We start from the raw sequence: 17,022 nt of genomic DNA, 5'->3' as shown, positions 1-17,022 counted from the left end.
GTTTTAAATTTTGAGTTATTAAAGTTTTTAAAAATAAAGACATGATGAAGAAACAAAAAATTGAGGCATTTGAACCCTTCTCTTCAAAGAAAAAAAAAAAACACCTAAATTCCATATCTACCAAGCCTCCAAACCAATCTTACGGGGGTCCAGATTAATTTGAAGGCCCCTCAAAACCTAAATATATTTAATATTACAGTGCATTTTTAAGTTTTTGGAGCTGCAAGCCAATCTGTGTCCTAAATTTTTTTTATTATGTGGAATTCTCTCAAATCAGAGTGTTTTGGTTCTTTTTTTTGTTATGATATAAATAAAAATTTCGGTGATATGACCTCTTCCTTGATTATCTCTATTTCAAGTATTATAAATATTGAATTTATTTATTGTATAAGTAATTTAGTAAATTTTTTACATTAAGTTTAAATTTTCTTATATCTATAATTTCAATCTCAATGAAAAAATTATTTAAAGAGAGATGATCAGGAGCTGATTATACAATTTATAGAGTATTCATTTGTAAAAATTTAAAATTAATTAAGGAGTAGTCACTTCTCTATATATAATTGAAATGTAGATGTCAAATCAATATTTGCAATTTCTTTACGACCAAATTAATGGTGTAATTCAATTTAGTTCAAAATCATAAAAGATGGATCGAGCTTTTCACAACAAGAGGAAGACTTGATTATTAGTCTACATTAAATCTTAGGAAATTAATAGGTACCATAAAAAAAAACCTCCCATTCCCTGCTTTCTTCTATATTTTATTTGATAGATTGATATATATTAATTCTAGCATCAATCAAGCTATCTTATTTTTCTACATTTTATGATTAAGCATGCAGTCTAATTGCCCAATAGGAAAAAAAAAAATAAAGGGTATAATGTTCTAACATAAATGTATAAAATTATACTTATATTATTACATTATACAATTCTGGATTCTACTAATGTTGAAATTTTATATTTAGGTGGTTTCAAATTGCATCTCAATTACGTACCGGAAGAACAAGTAGCATGCATACCAAGAATTGAGCTGGTTTTTGGATCATACCAAGAATTTTTGAGGTGATTTTTGAATCATAAATATAGTACATTAGTTTATTATTTATTTATCTAGAATGGATTTTACAAATTTATTATAAATTTTTGTCTATGAAGTGTAAGGAATGATTGTATGAATATACCAAAATTACTGTTTAATTGTATCAGCAAAACAATTTGATTTGATTTTTTATTTTTAAGTTTTATATTATACTTTTCTCTTCAAAATCGAGCTGAATCCGAGTTGGGCTTTTAAACTTTTGTGATGGGCTGGACCGTAATCTAAGTTAGCAGGCCTGTAATCTAAATTTAGACTATAATAGGAGGGGTTTAAATAAGGATAAATTAAGTATTAAAATAGTAAATATTATATATTGCTCAGACTAAACATAATTCTCTTAACTGGTAATCATTTATCTCATTGTTCTGAGAACATCATGTGTTTGTGGAGAGGTAGTAAGATCCATGCAAATACCAGTTTAGAAACACAAAGCAATGAACAACCAAATCATACACAAGGCAAAGTATATTGGTATAGTTATATGTCTCTTATAGTGGCTTCAGTATTCTGTTATTCGGTCTGGAAGGAAATTATAGGTTATCATGAGCCAGATACACAAATTCGCTTCTCCATCATATCCGTACCAGTATCGGAACTCAACCTCAATGCCTCGTCAACTCCGGTAATTACAAAAATATTCATTTACATAATCTTAATTAATGTCGTTGTTGGTTTTGTTGTTGTTACTTATTTTTCGGAAAATAGTTTTTCAGCATTGTATTTCAAGCAGCGAAAGCGTTCGAAAATGGTACAGAAATGCGCCTTAATAGTATATCAACCACCATCTCATATCAAGGTATCAGAATTGCAAGAGCTGCCAAAGATAAGTCGTCCTTGTTCTATGTAGATAACTATTGGAGCGAGTTTGTCATTCCGGTACCGATGCTTGCACCTGTACCGAAATACCTTCAGAAGCAACTCTGGGAAGAGAGCGAGAGAGAGATCGTTGTGCTCGATTTGGAGATGGATTTCTATGCAGCTGGAGAAAAGAAAAACTATCATGTTTGGTGTAACAATGTGTCGCTTCGAGCTTTTGATACACCGATGCCATGCAATGTAACCATGTAGATTATATTTAATGATTTTTGTTCCTACCAGTTCCTTTGTTAGTTTCTAAATCAATGTAGATTTTGTAATTTCCAATAAAATTGTTCTTCAAGTGTGGAATATCAATAGAAATATAACCTTTGAAAATAATTTGACGTGTATTACTGGAAACGCACAAAAAATAGTTTTGCACTGTAGGTATCAGAACATACTGGAACTGAATGATACTGGCAAAAAATAGTTCTCTCTCTTATTCAATTCAATTCAATTCTATCTCAACTTTAAGGACATCTCTATTTAAAAGGAATGGATATATTTTTTTAAAAGGTGCTTGGTAAATCCCAGTTACCTGTTATCAGGGAAAAAAAAGTTTTGTAATAAAAGTACTGATTTGTTCAGAATACAATTAGTGATCAATTCTATTTGTTTATACCTCAAATCAGTTGCCGCTCGCCAGAACACTGACTGTATGTGGGTCCCACCATCTGGTATCTGATCAGGTGTCTCTTGTAATTTCACTATTTGCTTGTCTACAAATCTGTTATTATTATCAAGTTTTTAGTCACTTGTAGGGGTTGATCCATAGGAGGAGATGAACCTTAAATTACAAACCGGCATCGATTATGCACAAGAGATATAGAATTCAAAGCCTTACATTCCTCTCTGACAATCCAATCCAATGTCATTCAACTAAAAAACAGTGATGGTGAATTTCAACTTTTTGGAATTTTTTTCAGAAAGTACCTCTCTCTGTATGATTGAACTTTGCTGCTCTGGTATGATTGAACTGCACCTTATTATCATTAGATACAGAGGAGTTGAGGTTATGGATGCGGGTCTAAATGTGCTTCTCAAATAATGGGTCACAAAATCCATTAGCACAATGTCAAATATAGCAAGCACCTCCAACGGATACCTGACCATCTTATTGTACAAGTCAGGGTCGTATTCAAACATAAAAAAAAAACCCAATCTAAGGCCCAAAACAGAGATTTGAGCATTTTAAACTTGGCCCAACCTAAGGCCCAAAATTAACGCCATACATAAAAGCCCAATCCGGGCTGAAAATTGGAAAAGGCTTCAGGAATTTCCTGATTCATTCGTTGAACAGATGGATTAATTTGTTGGATTTACTAAATTATATGCATATCACAATAAGCATGTACGTATATAATATAAAAATAGAATAGAGATATATATAAGAGTATAAGACTAATTAGTAAGGTTCTAAATAGTTATTATAGCGCTATAGTTTTTAAGGTCCGAAAAAGTTATAGTGCAGCTATAACGTAATCATAGCTAGCTATTTAAAATTATTATAAAAAAAAGCAGTTAATAGTGTTATAGTTTTTGAGGTCCGAAAAAATTATTGCGAAGTTATAACTAGCTATTTAGGACCTTGCTAATTATTAATGAAAATCCATTCAATTCATATACAAGTGTATATATAACTAAAATGTAGTTCGATTTGATCCACTACAGTAGACTGTACATAGTACTGACCACAGAAAGATCACCTTTGCATTATATTTTTTGAATGAGTCTATGGTACTATGCATATCACGGGTTGTTACCGTGCTACGGCTCTATATTTGAGTTTTCAAATCCTAACGGTCAATCTGAATCATTCATCTTGTTCTCCATATTAATATGTGTTTGGAGACCAAATTTTATATTTTTTGAAATTTTTTTACTATTTTTTTAGATATTTAGAAAATCACTTGATCTGAAAATTCAGGACCATCCAAAAACAATGATTTTCAATAAATCTAAAAAAATAGTAAAAAAATTTCAAAAAATGTAAAATTTGGTCTCCAAACACATATTAATATGGAGAACAAGATGAACGGTTCGGATCGACCATTAGGATTTGAAAACTCGAATATAGAGCCGTAGCACGGTGCCAAATCGTAATATGCATAGTACCATAGACTCACTCATATTTTTTTATAGAAATTTTTTCTACAATTAAAAATTGTTTCCATATTTAATGATGCTTAATCTCATTTTTGGAAGGTTCAAGGGGCTTTTGTGTAACTTAGGCATTTTTTTTAGTATAATGTTGTGCAGTTGCTAAAATTTAAATTATATAACTATTAATTTATTTAATAGTTATATGTTATTCATTTTGTTATGTTATTTTAATGGATAATGATAGAATATGAGTACAGCTAAAACTTAATAAGTAAAGATAGGACCCACCTGATTTTATACGGGTATGAATATGAAAATTTCTCTACCTGTCTCGTACCGTATCCATTGACACTCTTATCTACCATTTGACATGAAGTAGACAAAAAATTAAGTTGGAGTTAAATTACATAACTTTATTTTTAATTTGTTGGTGTTTACTAGAGAAATAAATTTAATGGAGTAAATAAGATTTTAATTTAGCCACTCTTTCTTTGCAAGATTTAAATGAAGTAAGAATTTACTGATTTTCACAAATTTTATTATCTAACTGTAACAAATACTACGAAAGCAATGGTTAAATAAAAATAATAGTATAAACTAGGGAAAATCCTTAGTTGTCTAAATAGGAAAATATTTTAAAATTCCACAGCTCTAGATTTATTATAAAAAGTATAATATTGGTGTCATATAATATTAACTTCAAAATTAATTGAATATATTTCAAATGACTAATTCAAATTGTTCAATCTGATTAACTTTATGAGTAATGCATTTACATACAAATTTTTTATATTTTCGAGTTATTGTAGTATCAAATCAAGCAGTAAAAATGTTGAAAAGTAAATGTATTAAAATTAATTTTAAAACTCACACAATTTAATCTCTTGATCTGATACTAAATAAATTTGAAAAATTATAAATTTTGCATGTAAACGCACAACTAATGAAGTAGATTAGTTTGAAACGTTTGAATTCACAGTTTGAAGTCGATTCGATATGTTTTAGAATTCATGTTATAACAGTACAAAAGAAAATAAGGAATATTAAAAAATAAAAAGTAAAAAAATTTGACCTGTATTTTTCTATTCAAACAAATTGTTTTCTGAAAAGAACGGAAAAGAGAGAATCTTTAGCGTATAATAAATTTTCAAATCATGATAAGTTGTTGTGTGGTAGCAGTTGTGTTGTGTGTAACCGTCGCATGTTCAAAAAGAGACTAATCTGGAATCATCTTTGGTGCGATTCCAATGCCATACGTGTCAATTCACAGGTGTACCTTTTTCAACCAAACCCAAAAACGGGTTTCTTTATTTCTAAACTAGAAACCATTTTATCAAATCAAATAAGATAAAAAGATCTAGATATTTTCTTAGGAATATCTATCTGATTTTTTCTGTGTCTCGTTTAGGCGGTGAGCCAGGAGCACCCCATGATATTGACATATATGACTAAATCTGTATTTATTAATTTATAAGGGGCTGAATGGGAAAAATGTTTAAACAGAGCAGTTATTGCTTTATGCAGCTCAGAAATATATGAAGTGCTATTTTTATTCTACAGTATGTGCGCTATATGAAGCTAATACTACTCTTTTAAAAGGTTTACGGTTGCTCCTGGCGTAAACAAACAATATCGAAGTTAAAAAGGCTTTAAGTCGAATTTCGCATCTCCATTTATAGCAAGTTCTGTTTCATACATTTTTAATTGCCTTACGGAAGTAGAGACAGTCCAATGGATATCGGACCAAATTATGTCCAATACAAGGTTAAAACCGTCCGATTTGCATTAAGATTCGTGTAAATCTGATCCGCACGAATTATAACATCGGACTGTCCACCTCTTCGGGGTAAAGATTTTAACAGAGTAAGTTTATCTTCATACAGCGCACGAACCAAATGCATCACTGGTTTGATTATTTAGTCGGTGCGCTGTATTAAGTTAAAATGGCTCTGTTAAAATCTTAGAAGTTGATCCCAGGAGCTGCTGCTAACAGGTTAAATAAGTAAATTCTCACCAGCTCTCTCTATTTCTCTCTCCTCTGGTGCCCTTTTATCTCTGCTCTATCGAGACACGAGGAAAGAAAGAGAGAGGGGAGAGAGAGAAACAACCATCGATTTTGAACGCTGAGGCGATTTCCTTTCAGCTAGGGTTAGGGTTTCCTTACGATCTAAATTTGAATTTCTAGTCTAACTTTAGGGTTTCTCTTCTTTTCTATCCGATCTATTTAATCTTATTGGTTATTTTCTCTCTTTTTTTTTTTTTTCGTTACAGCAAATTTCCCTGCTGAAAACTTTGCGAGAGGAAATCGCCATCGACAGAGGCTTAAATCTTTAGTTCGAAACAGGTATTTTTTTTTCTTCTATTGTATTGTTAATTTGTGTTAGGGTTTGGATGTTTGATCGTCTTTTCTGAAAAGGGGAAAGAACTGATTTCTGTTACGAAGAAGGTTTAATCCTTCCTTTAAAATTGGATTTTGGAATCGAAGTTGTTTATTTTATTAGTTGCAATTGTTTGAAATAAATTTGAAATTTACCAATATTCATATCCTTTAGTCTATTTCTCATTAAAAAAATCTTTGGATTTTTATATACCTAGGTTTTGTATTATAATTTATGGATTTAGGATCAATAGGATTTGAAATTTTGAATAAGATACGACTCTGGGTTTGATTTTGCAAGGGATATGGCTTGTCTGGGAATAAGGAGCTAAGTTGACACTTTGAACAAATTAGAGTGAAAACCCTAAATTTCTTCCAACAATTGTCACGAAGAATGTTTAATCCTTTGCTATCGAAATGGGTTTTGGAAAACGAGGTTCAGTCTTGAAGTAGTTTATTTGATTAGTTGCAAATTTGCAATTGTGTAAGACAAATTTTTAATTTTACCATATTGGCATGCTTTTGTCTGTACTCCTTAGAAAGTTCTTTGCATTTTTATATATCAAGGTTTTGTCTTAGAATAGATGGATTTAGGATTCAAGATTTTGAATAAGATACGACTCTGGGTTTGATTTTGCAAGGTATATGACTTACCGCAGGAACTAGGAGCATAAGTTAACACTGGAAGAAATGCTAGTGAAAACCCTAAATTCCTTTTCACAATTGTCATGGAGGAGGTTTAATCCTTGCTATCAAAATGGGTTTGGAAAATGAGGTTTAGTCTCGGAGTTGTTTATTTGATTCGCTGCAATTGCTTGAGACATTTAAACCTTACTATATTGACATGTTGACAAATTTAAACAATTGTTTAAGTCATGTTGATATGCTTTCGCCTGTCCTTGTTAGAAAATTCTCTGGATTTATATATAGCTAGGTCTTGTTATAGTTTATTTTTTTGGGATCAATAGGATTCAAAATTTTGAATAAGATAAGACTCTAGGTTTGGTTTTGCAATGGATACGACTTATCGCAGGAATTATGAGTGTAAGTTGACACTTGAAGAAATTCTAGTGAAAACCCTAAATTCCTACTCTGCAAACCAAAAAGATAAAAAAATAATAGAAGCCCACAAGGGTGCTGTATATTGAGATTTTATGGGGAAGTTATAAAGCACTTGTTCTTGGTACTGTTTAATAGCAGTACAGGTTTGCAGAAATGTTACTAAGCTAGTTTCATACTAATTTTATAATTATTCTATTAGTAATCTATCCTGTACAGAAAGACTTCACATCTTGTCTCACTTTTTTGTAATCATGGATCCTGATTTATTTTTTTCACCTTTCACGGAGACAAAATAAAAAAAAATAGTAATGTAAAAAAAAGAAGCAAGAAGAAGCTGTTTTGTATTTTGCTCTGGAAAAAAAACTAATATGACAAAGTTTATATAATGAGCACGCTTTACCTTAGTATAGATAGTATCTTTTAGAGCGGCTGCTATGTAGTTTTGTTAAATTACTCATTTTGTTAAATTACTCAATTTGTTAGTACTCATTTTTTAATGTTTTACTAATTTTTATAGTATAAAAACTCTGCTAATTTCAATATTTTAAATATTTCTTGGAAAAATTAAACATGCCTATTTTGTTTTCAACTCTGTAGTGCAGACAACACAATGGAGAGGAAGGAGGAAACTGGATGTCAGACTCGAGAGGGCCCCATCCTTTGTATTAATAATTGTGGGTTTTTTGGCAGTGCTACAACTGCATACATGTGCTCCAAGTGCCATAAGGAGATGCTTCTTAAACAACACACATCATCTTCTATAGAAACCCTAATTAACGGGTCTAGTTCTGGAACTGTCACTGACAAAAATGGATCTGATTCGGTAATAGGCGGGAAGGACCCGATAATCGTGTCTCCTTTTTTGGCTGAACCGAAGACCATCATTGATACTTTGGTTAGTTTACTGTACTTTTTTGTCATTTATAATTTGTGTATTCGAAAATTTGATACCTCCACAACTGCCACCTAAGGCTCCAATCACAAGCTGTAAATAATTAATAGAATGTATTTTAAATGGTGTTGCTCTTTTCTCAGATGCCTTCCCCCGTAGGCTTGACTGAGGGAAGCTCTGCTGATGTGACAGCAGCAGCCGCAGCAGCAGCATCTGATTCTGCAACACCACAAAAGGAAGGTGGGCCAAAGAGGTGTTTCACGTGCCGCAAGCGGGTCGGGCTAACGGGTTTCAACTGCAAGTGTGGTAACATCTATTGTGGGGCCCACCGGTACTCTGACAAGCACGAGTGTGCTTTCGACTACAGACGTGCTGGTCAGGAAGCCATTGCCAAGGCAAACCCAGTAGTCAAGGCTGACAAGCTTGACAAGATCTAGAGAGAGAAAGTGAATGGGAATATGTTATGAGTTATGATGGGTTTCGGTAACGATTCCAGAGAGTGAACCCGATAAGAGTAAAAAAACTGAATGTTATTCTGTGGATATATCTGGATCACTCTCTAGAATGTTGATATGAACGTGGCTCTTTGCTCTCTCTCTCTCTCTCTCTCTGATGCTCTCGTTTGTGTTTTCTGTTCGAGTGGTATTGCTTGACGTGTGTTATGGAACTTAAATGTTATTATCTACATGCATTAGATATAAGATAGTGTGTGCTTGTGATGTAATGCAAAGTCATTTTCCTTCTGTGTTTTAATTTTATGCATGTTCTGTTAATTTAATGCTAGTTCTAGCTCTTATTTGCTTATTTCCCCATCTTTCATGGCACCCACAAAAGTATTTTTCACTGGAAGTTCGGAATTGCTGTTATGATCGATGATACAATTAAAGATTTGTGTCGTCAAAATTTATTTTTGATTAAGGATCATACAATCAAGTTGAAATGCTCAAATGAAATAGCCTATAACATAGCCCCACGTAAAAGCATCTGTATTGATTCTCTTTTAAAAAAAAACACGTGACATCTTGATTATATGTTTTCTATTATAATTATTGGGATGTAATGTAATTTATAGTTTAAAAAGTTCTTTTTTTTAGAAATTAATATCTAATCGTTTATATTGGCTTTCATCCTCTCTTTCATATTAATAATTGCTGATATGGTCATAAAAGAAATTAAAAATTATTTGCATGAGTAATTGAGTATACATGTCTAGTAATTAAAATTAGCTAAAAAATAAAGTACATGAACATGTTGCCATAATTACAAAAAAAGTTATCGAATAAACCAACCTGTTCTTTTCTCTTGAATCCCTATGTTGAAGTACACAGTATAGAACTCATCTCTCAATCCCATCAATGGTTCTAATATGAAATTCCGGTCTTGTCCTTTCGCAACGAAGCTTATCGGGTTATATTGCCTGTTACTATCAGTAGGCACAAAACTCGCAGCTTTCTTAAACGAAGTGTTGTCTTTTAACCGATCATCGCCTTTACAACAGACTATCAGTTTCTTCCCGCATGCATAATTTACTTCCCCGGTAGAAATGTAACATCCGGGCTTCATACCTAGCTCAAGAGAAATGCTATCGGGAGCACCATCCAACCCTGGTACCAGTCGAAATGTAGAACCAGGCCCCTTGGAATAATTAGTAGTTATATCAAGTGTATTTGTAAATACTGTTCCAGGCATGTCAAATGGTTCAATCAAGACATATATACCAGTATGAATGCTAGAATTAATACTGATATGTTTGTTTTTCGAATCTATGCGGTAAATTCGAAATGTGGTTTCTATTGATGCGGGAGATCCAGCTTCGGGCTTTTCTTGCATAGTAAGAGATACATTTGAGTTGCAAATGAATAGTGTTTGGTTCGAGGATTGTTGAGTGAGGGATACCAGTTGTGAGTTGTAGTACTCGGGGACTGGAGAGATCCAGTCAGACACTACACTGGAGTGGTTGCCTCTTGTCAGACCAGCTAGTACATAAGGGCCAAATAGGAATGCTTTGATAGAATTGAATTTTGGCCTATCATCTGCATATGATATAATCGTAAAATGAATACTACAGAGAAAAAAACGGTAGTCAATTGCAACGAAGGCTTAAATAGAATACAAATATTGAAAAAAATTAAGAAACAAGGACCTTTAATTTGCTCGGTGTATATATTAATTGGGAATTCAAGGAGCAGATTCTCTTCTGAGCCCCAATTTTTCTTGATGGAGAGAAAATGTCCTGCAAATACAAAAGCACAAATAAAAAAAAAAAATGAAAAATGAAGTGAGAAATCTAACTTCCTAGAAGGGACAGTAAAGTTGGTACCAACAAATACGATGTAGGGTTAAAAGCAAGAAACAAAGAAAAACAATGATTACCTTTGAAAGTCGGTACCAGTTTTTCTGAATTTAAAGTGACTATAACGGAGTCTAAAGAGGTCCAAGAAGGGATCCGTATATTCAAAGTAGATGCCCGGTTGATCACCTGCACAAAAAGGAAAAAAAAAAAATGTTTTAATGTAATATATGGAGTAATAAGATAGTTAGGATTAATATACTTTTAGTGGCCATGATTATACTTGATTAGTAGAAACGGTCAAGGCAACATGATAATACGAATCTGACAACGTCAGAGGTTTGATTTCTTGAGAGATGACAAGTCCCGCAGATCTCCAGTTGATAGTGCTTGGTATAAATTGTATGATATAGAGTGAAGGCGAATTTCCTTTTTCCTCAAAATAGATAGAATCTCCTAATTTGGAGAATGATTCAATACCTGTATGGAAAACAAACAAAAAAAAGGGTCTTAGGAGATTTAAATACAATAATTATTTATTAAAAATGAATATGTTCAAACTATTTCAATTATGCGCATGAATCCCATATGCACTTTGTCTGTGCAAATTCAAAATCACATTGTACTTCTAGGGTTATCCTTTCCAAAGAGGCATAGGTCACTATATTTCAAAGTCAAAATGAAACAAAAAAATGCAAATGTTAAAAAACACATACCAAATAGATAGTTTTCCATGTCAAACAGTCATATTAGTCACAGACTAATGCTACAAAAATACTAGATGTTATATGAAAAAAAGTATACTATACTTCATATTATAAATATGTATAGTATCTGCAATTAAAGGAGAATATACATTAGATACCATTCACTACCATGTAAAAAAATCATAATTATATAAAAAGTTATAAAACTCTTTTAAAGGTCATGAACAATAAATTGACGTACCAGTACCATAACAGCACCAAAACGAATCGAACTTGGTACCCCATCCATGGTATGAAACGGCTTTAGATGAGTCGGGTTTCATGGGGAGCATATAAATCATAACTCCTGGTTGGGCCCCTCTTTGGATGCTCAATACCCCGTTTATAAGGGCTTTTTCGTAATAATCTGCATAAGCCACCTCCTTTGTCCATCTAAACAAATTTCGGGAAACCTTCAAAATAACATAAATACATATTCATGTTAGAAGTGTCAAATATACAAGTAATTCTATGGTAAATCTGGCTAATTTTCTCTCCCAAAACGAACAATAAAAAAAATTAACTACTCTTCCTTTATGTGAAAAAAAAAATCATGAGAAAAATATTCTAAAGTTTGCGGAACTTGGTATTCCTTTAATTTTTACGTCAAAAAAAATTAATTCCAAGAAAAGATGGAGTTAATTTTGAGAGATAGTACTTTGGGGAATTTAATTGTGTTTAATGGGTATTTTATAGTTTCTTTCTTTGAAGGGCTTCTTTATAATTATATAAGATAAATACGAATAGAATTCCAATTACCTTGAGCATGTTATATGTAGTACATGACTCTTGAGTTTCAGTCGACAGTGTGTCAGCCAGGCGTTTTGGATCTAACCTAAACAAAAACGGTAGACAAATTTTCAAATTTCAAATTTATAATTACAATTGACAGACATAATTTTCTTCATGAATTCATTTTAGATAAAGAAGTAAATGAAACTGTTTAGTTACCAGGCTTCACCGACTGAGGTCCCACCAGTTGCATAGGCATGAGAGGAGTTAACTATGTCCATAAAAAAGATACTGATTTCCTGTTCCATTTATTAATTTTTTGTGTTCAAACCTCAAACTATCAAACAAAATTACATATTTAGTGACATTTGATTATATTTATGTTTTTACTTCTCTTGTATAAATTACCTTGTATAGAGAATCACCAGTGACCTCGTATCGCATCTGTGCCCCTACAACTATTGGTATGTGTGTGTTGGCATGAAAGTTTGACAGACTATCAGCCTGAAAAAATAATAAGTACAAAAATTAAGGACCTTTGTGCACAACTGACACTGACACATTCACAGATAGAGAGAGAGAGAGTGTTCAAACCTGAACAGCCAGTAAGCCTAGGAAGCATGGCTTGTCAAAGAGATGAGCTAGTATTAAATGTTTCTCATCTTTCTACAATGATATAAAATTAATCAATCCCCAAAATACCCTTCATTAAAGCTAATGAACAAGGCTAGAGTACATGTGAAACCCCCGTTTCGTTATTATATTACCGTTATTGTGTAAAGCTGATAGAGAACATCATTCATGCCCCCCGTTTCTTCATTGAGGGAAGTATAGTGTCTCTCTATGCTATATTTCTTTATCACATTTTTTACGCGGTTTGCAAAGTACTCAGCCATCCATTTCACCATTTCTAATGCCTTATAATTTTTTGCATATGTATACTGGTCTAGCAGCCCTTGCATTATCTGTCATAAAAAAAAGGGAATGTGAATGCACTGATTGGCTGATGGTTTAATAGCAGTTTTCAACCAGATTTTACCGGTTCATGTGGTACATTACATAGCAGTACCTGACTCAGTAGTATTTCTTAGAATTTAATTAAACATAGGTTTACAAATTATACCAGAAACCCAATTAATCTGAGTAGCAGCTTGTGCGGACCAGGGTTGGTTGACAAAGGTTCTTGGGTTTGTTCTGATTGAACTCGGGTTTTGACTCAGTCTTGAGCTAGATTTAGATTATCAACTTTTCAAAATAAATTCGCTCAGGTTAGATCAGATTTCAGTTTAGGCATGTCAAGTCTGATCAGATCAGCTTACTTTTAGGAACATCATGTCAGTGTGAGTTAGATTGCGGTCAAGTTCTGGTTCAGTCAAGCAAGCTAAGTTTTTGAGGTAAAGATTTTAACAGAGCAGTTTTGGCTTCATGCAGCACACGGAATATAGAATCAAAACAATCGCGGCATATGATTCATGCGCTGTATAAAGCCAAAACTACTCTGTTAAAATCTTTACCCGGTTTTTGCCCTCTCTTCACGTGTCAAGATTTTCTTGCCAAATTAATATAGTCAAACCAAATTATTCGTATTTCAAAAATCTAACCGAACCAACTAAATTAAACTTGTCAACTAAATAACAACCAAACCAAAAAAAAGAAGTAAATTTTGGTTTGTTTGGTTGAACCGGAACAAGAGAATTTAAATTGCAAAAGGTCCAAACTCAATACATATATAAATAAATTTAATAATCACAGAAATAAATATCAAGATATATATCAGTCGAATCAAAATTATAGTGGTTAAACTGAACCAAAAATAAAAAAACCAAAGTAATTCAAGTATATATCAAGTAAATTTCTATTTGTTTGGTTGAAGTGAAATAAGAGAGATTAAACCAAATCAAATATAAAAAACTGAAGTAATTCAAAAATTGAACCAAACCGAACCATTTAATCCAAAATTTGTCAGTTCGGTTGAAAACCAAACAAACCAGATCCAATGAACACCCCTAACTATACTCTACCAAAGGCCTCAGTAGACAAATTTATACCAACACAAGCATTGAAATCATACCTTGTGGATTGTATAATAAGGTGCCCAGACCGGTTCTATTGCCTCAAACCGATCAAAAAATTCATCTGAAAAGGCCGAAAGATATCCTGTACCAGTAACATTCTGACAGATGTACAGTGCTTCCACCAAGGAAGTCATTTTTGTAAAAAGAGTCTTGCTGTGTGTACTAGCCCATGCCATTGCGGTTGCACTCATGTAATGCCCTGGTAAAAAAATGCATATCGGAAAGTTTTATAATCCAATGCAGCTTTTGTTTTCATTTTACTGGTTTTATATGTGGTTATTTTGGCATTCCTATACATACCTACTGGTACCAGTTCAAATCTTTTAGTATTACATAATACTCTCTTTTGCTTCTACAATCTTAGAGTGAGGGTATCATACTTTCCAAAGCGCGGATCAGCACATACTATGGATATATATCACTATTTTCAATGTTCAAACAGTCGATCTGAGCTGCTCAACATGGTCACCATATGAAAATGTAGTTGAAGACAATATTTTACTTTTTTTTTTTAGAATTTTTTCTATTTGTTTAGATATGTTGAAAATCACTACTTTTGAATGGTCCAGAATTTTTAAATTAGATGATTTTGTACTTATTTTAAAAAAATAGTAAAAAAATTAAAAAAAATGTAAAATTTGAATCCATATTTTCATATGAAGATCATGTTGAACAGTCTGGATCGACAATTTGAACTTTGGAAACAAAAATATGAATCCATAGTACAGATTGATGTGCGCTTTGCAAAGTACCATAACCTCACTCATCTTAGAATATATTCAGAGAAAGGGATAATTACTTACCGACAAAATGTCCCCGGAGCTCCACATTGGCTGCTTCCCATCCCCCGTATGGTGTACCGGGCGTTTCCAGGCCAGCCTGTTTTCTAAAACTCCATACCAACCGGTCGACATCTAATAGCAACAGGTACTCCAGATTTGTTTGCTGGGCCCGCCAATAGATTGAGTCTGACGCTAGCCGTACGTCATGGAGAGACACCTCTGACAAGAAGTCGCCCCCTTGTTTCCGAGGAGCGAACCTGGCATGCGGGCCCTTGATACTCCTGCAAAATTTAAGTGTTTTGGTACTGGTATGAAACTATTTTGCTGATGTGGCACCTATATGCACAGTTTTGGTGAGAAAAAGATTTCACTGGTACAATACCAGACAACACTGACATGCTATTTAGTATTCACTGGTACCAAAAATATAAGTGTTTTGGTACTGGTACAAAACGTGCTCTGCTGATGTGGCACCTATACCCACAATTTTGGTGAGAAAAAGATTTCACTGGTACAATACAGACAAGCCTGACATGCTATTTAGTATTCACTGGTATCAAAACTGACTGTTGCGCTCTTGACGTACCTATACAGCATGAGCCAATCAAATTCCTCCACATCACTACTTCTATGTAATAATCTTCTTGGCATTAAATTTATCCATGTTGTCTCATCAGTTGGTGTCAGGTGTAAGTGAGAGTGAGACTTTTCATGCAAGGCTTTCACTTCATCTGCTAACAGCTGGGCCCGCACAGTGTGAGAGGTCAACTCGGTTTGTGTTGGTGAGTTGGTGCATTCCTTTATGCACAAGACCTTACTTAAGAGGGGACATGCCAAGAGAAGTAGTAATATTTTTACAAATTTCAGAATGAGTCTTGTTCTTGTCATCTAACAAAAAAAGGAACATCAGTCAATTGAATAATGCAAAATTTAATGTGTAAAGAATATTTTATCTGATAAATTTGAAAAGAAAATGGGCTCTGGAAAGTAATAAAAGACAGGAGGGAATTTCATGTATATCCCTCAAAAACTTTGAAATTACATATTTCCCCTTATAAAATTTCAAAAACTCACAAATTATCCCATTTTTTATTGTCTTTTTTTATTAAAATCTTAAATTTATAAAGTATCCATTTTACACTTCAAGAAAAATGTCAGTTTCTAATTGGTCGGTTTCCGGGGACAAATGATTCATCTTTTTACTGAGAACATTTCATACTGAAACGAGACTAACTATTGGGTATAACATATGGTTGAATGAATTGAGAAAAATTCATGCTGGAGAGAAACAATGATTTGGTAAATGTTTGTTTTAAGCATGGAGACATTGATATAATTATCACTTATCAGAGGTTTCATACCGCTATAAAATGTAACAGAAATAATTGAAAAGAAAGCAAAAAAGGAAGGAAATTCTGAACAAAGCATGATCTTCATCAATTATGTATTATGATTTCACTTTTGGTTTCAAAATTAAAAATTGTAAAAACACACAACTTATAAGAAGGAAAACCAATAATTGATCGGAAAAGTGGCGCTCAATCATGAAAAGTAAAATTAGGTGAAAGAGCAATTATGTTACCTGATTAGACCTGTTCGCTTTGTCTGTGTAACTGTGTTCAAGTCATGATCGTTCCGTTTATATCAAAGAAAGAACTGAGCTCGGTTGGGACTATCAAAGGAACCAATTCATATTACCTAAGGTAACATAATATTTCGGTTTAGATCTGGACCGTTCGATAAGAATCTGCACGAATATTAGAGGTCTGGATTCTCATCGGAGGGTCTAAATGTACGGAGAAATATTCAGTTACTTAGAGGATTTGGATTCGAAGGGTTCACGGGAGAGAGATTCAATAAGCAGAGTAGTTTTGGCTTCTTGCAGCGCATGAATCATATGCAGGCTGTTTTGTGTTCTACTTCCCGTGCGCTGTACGAAGCTATAACTACTCTGTCAATAAATTTACCTAAGGATCCAGGAAAGCACTTATCGTTAATAA

General features: G+C 33.1%; 2 protein-coding genes and 1 long non-coding RNA gene across 3 annotated transcripts; 1 reads left to right on the top strand and 2 right to left on the bottom strand.

Annotated features, from left to right (window-relative positions):
- Positions 1-6,444: 6,444 nt before the first annotated feature.
- On the bottom strand, positions 6,445-7,174 carry LOC144549478 (uncharacterized). Its single transcript, XR_013509691.1, has 2 exons — positions 7,098-7,174; positions 6,445-6,757 (listed from the first exon to the last, which is right to left on the bottom strand). It is a non-coding gene; the product is annotated as an uncharacterized LOC144549478 (long non-coding RNA).
- Positions 7,175-8,115: 941 nt separating this feature from the next.
- Positions 8,116-9,186, top strand: LOC144549476 (A20/AN1-like zinc finger family protein). The gene is made up of 2 exons (XM_078298225.1): positions 8,116-8,400; positions 8,541-9,186. Exons 1-2 carry the CDS (start codon positions 8,116-8,118, stop codon positions 8,832-8,834), a joined length of 579 nt encoding a protein of 192 aa, XP_078154351.1. The 3' UTR covers positions 8,835-9,186.
- A 376-nt stretch (positions 9,187-9,562) lies between these two features.
- On the bottom strand, positions 9,563-16,686 carry LOC144549471 (uncharacterized). Its single transcript, XM_078298214.1, has 14 exons — positions 16,605-16,686; positions 15,609-15,910; positions 15,044-15,303; positions 14,237-14,439; positions 12,933-13,130; positions 12,760-12,831; positions 12,574-12,669; positions 12,385-12,464; positions 12,193-12,268; positions 11,636-11,846; positions 10,971-11,167; positions 10,771-10,876; positions 10,541-10,630; positions 9,563-10,430 (listed from the first exon to the last, which is right to left on the bottom strand). Exons 2-14 carry the CDS (start codon positions 15,908-15,910, stop codon positions 9,670-9,672), a joined length of 2,652 nt encoding a protein of 883 aa, XP_078154340.1. The 5' UTR covers positions 16,605-16,686; the 3' UTR covers positions 9,563-9,669.
- Between the last annotated feature and the right edge of the window lie 336 nt (positions 16,687-17,022).

Source organism: Carex rostrata, chromosome 35, assembly GCF_964058835.1.
Source record: "Carex rostrata chromosome 35, lpCarRost1.2, whole genome shotgun sequence".
Classification (NCBI taxonomy): Eukaryota; Viridiplantae; Streptophyta; class Magnoliopsida; order Poales; family Cyperaceae; genus Carex; species Carex rostrata.
The sequence above is the reverse complement of the archived record's forward strand: the minus strand, read 5'-3'. Positions and strand labels throughout refer to the sequence as shown.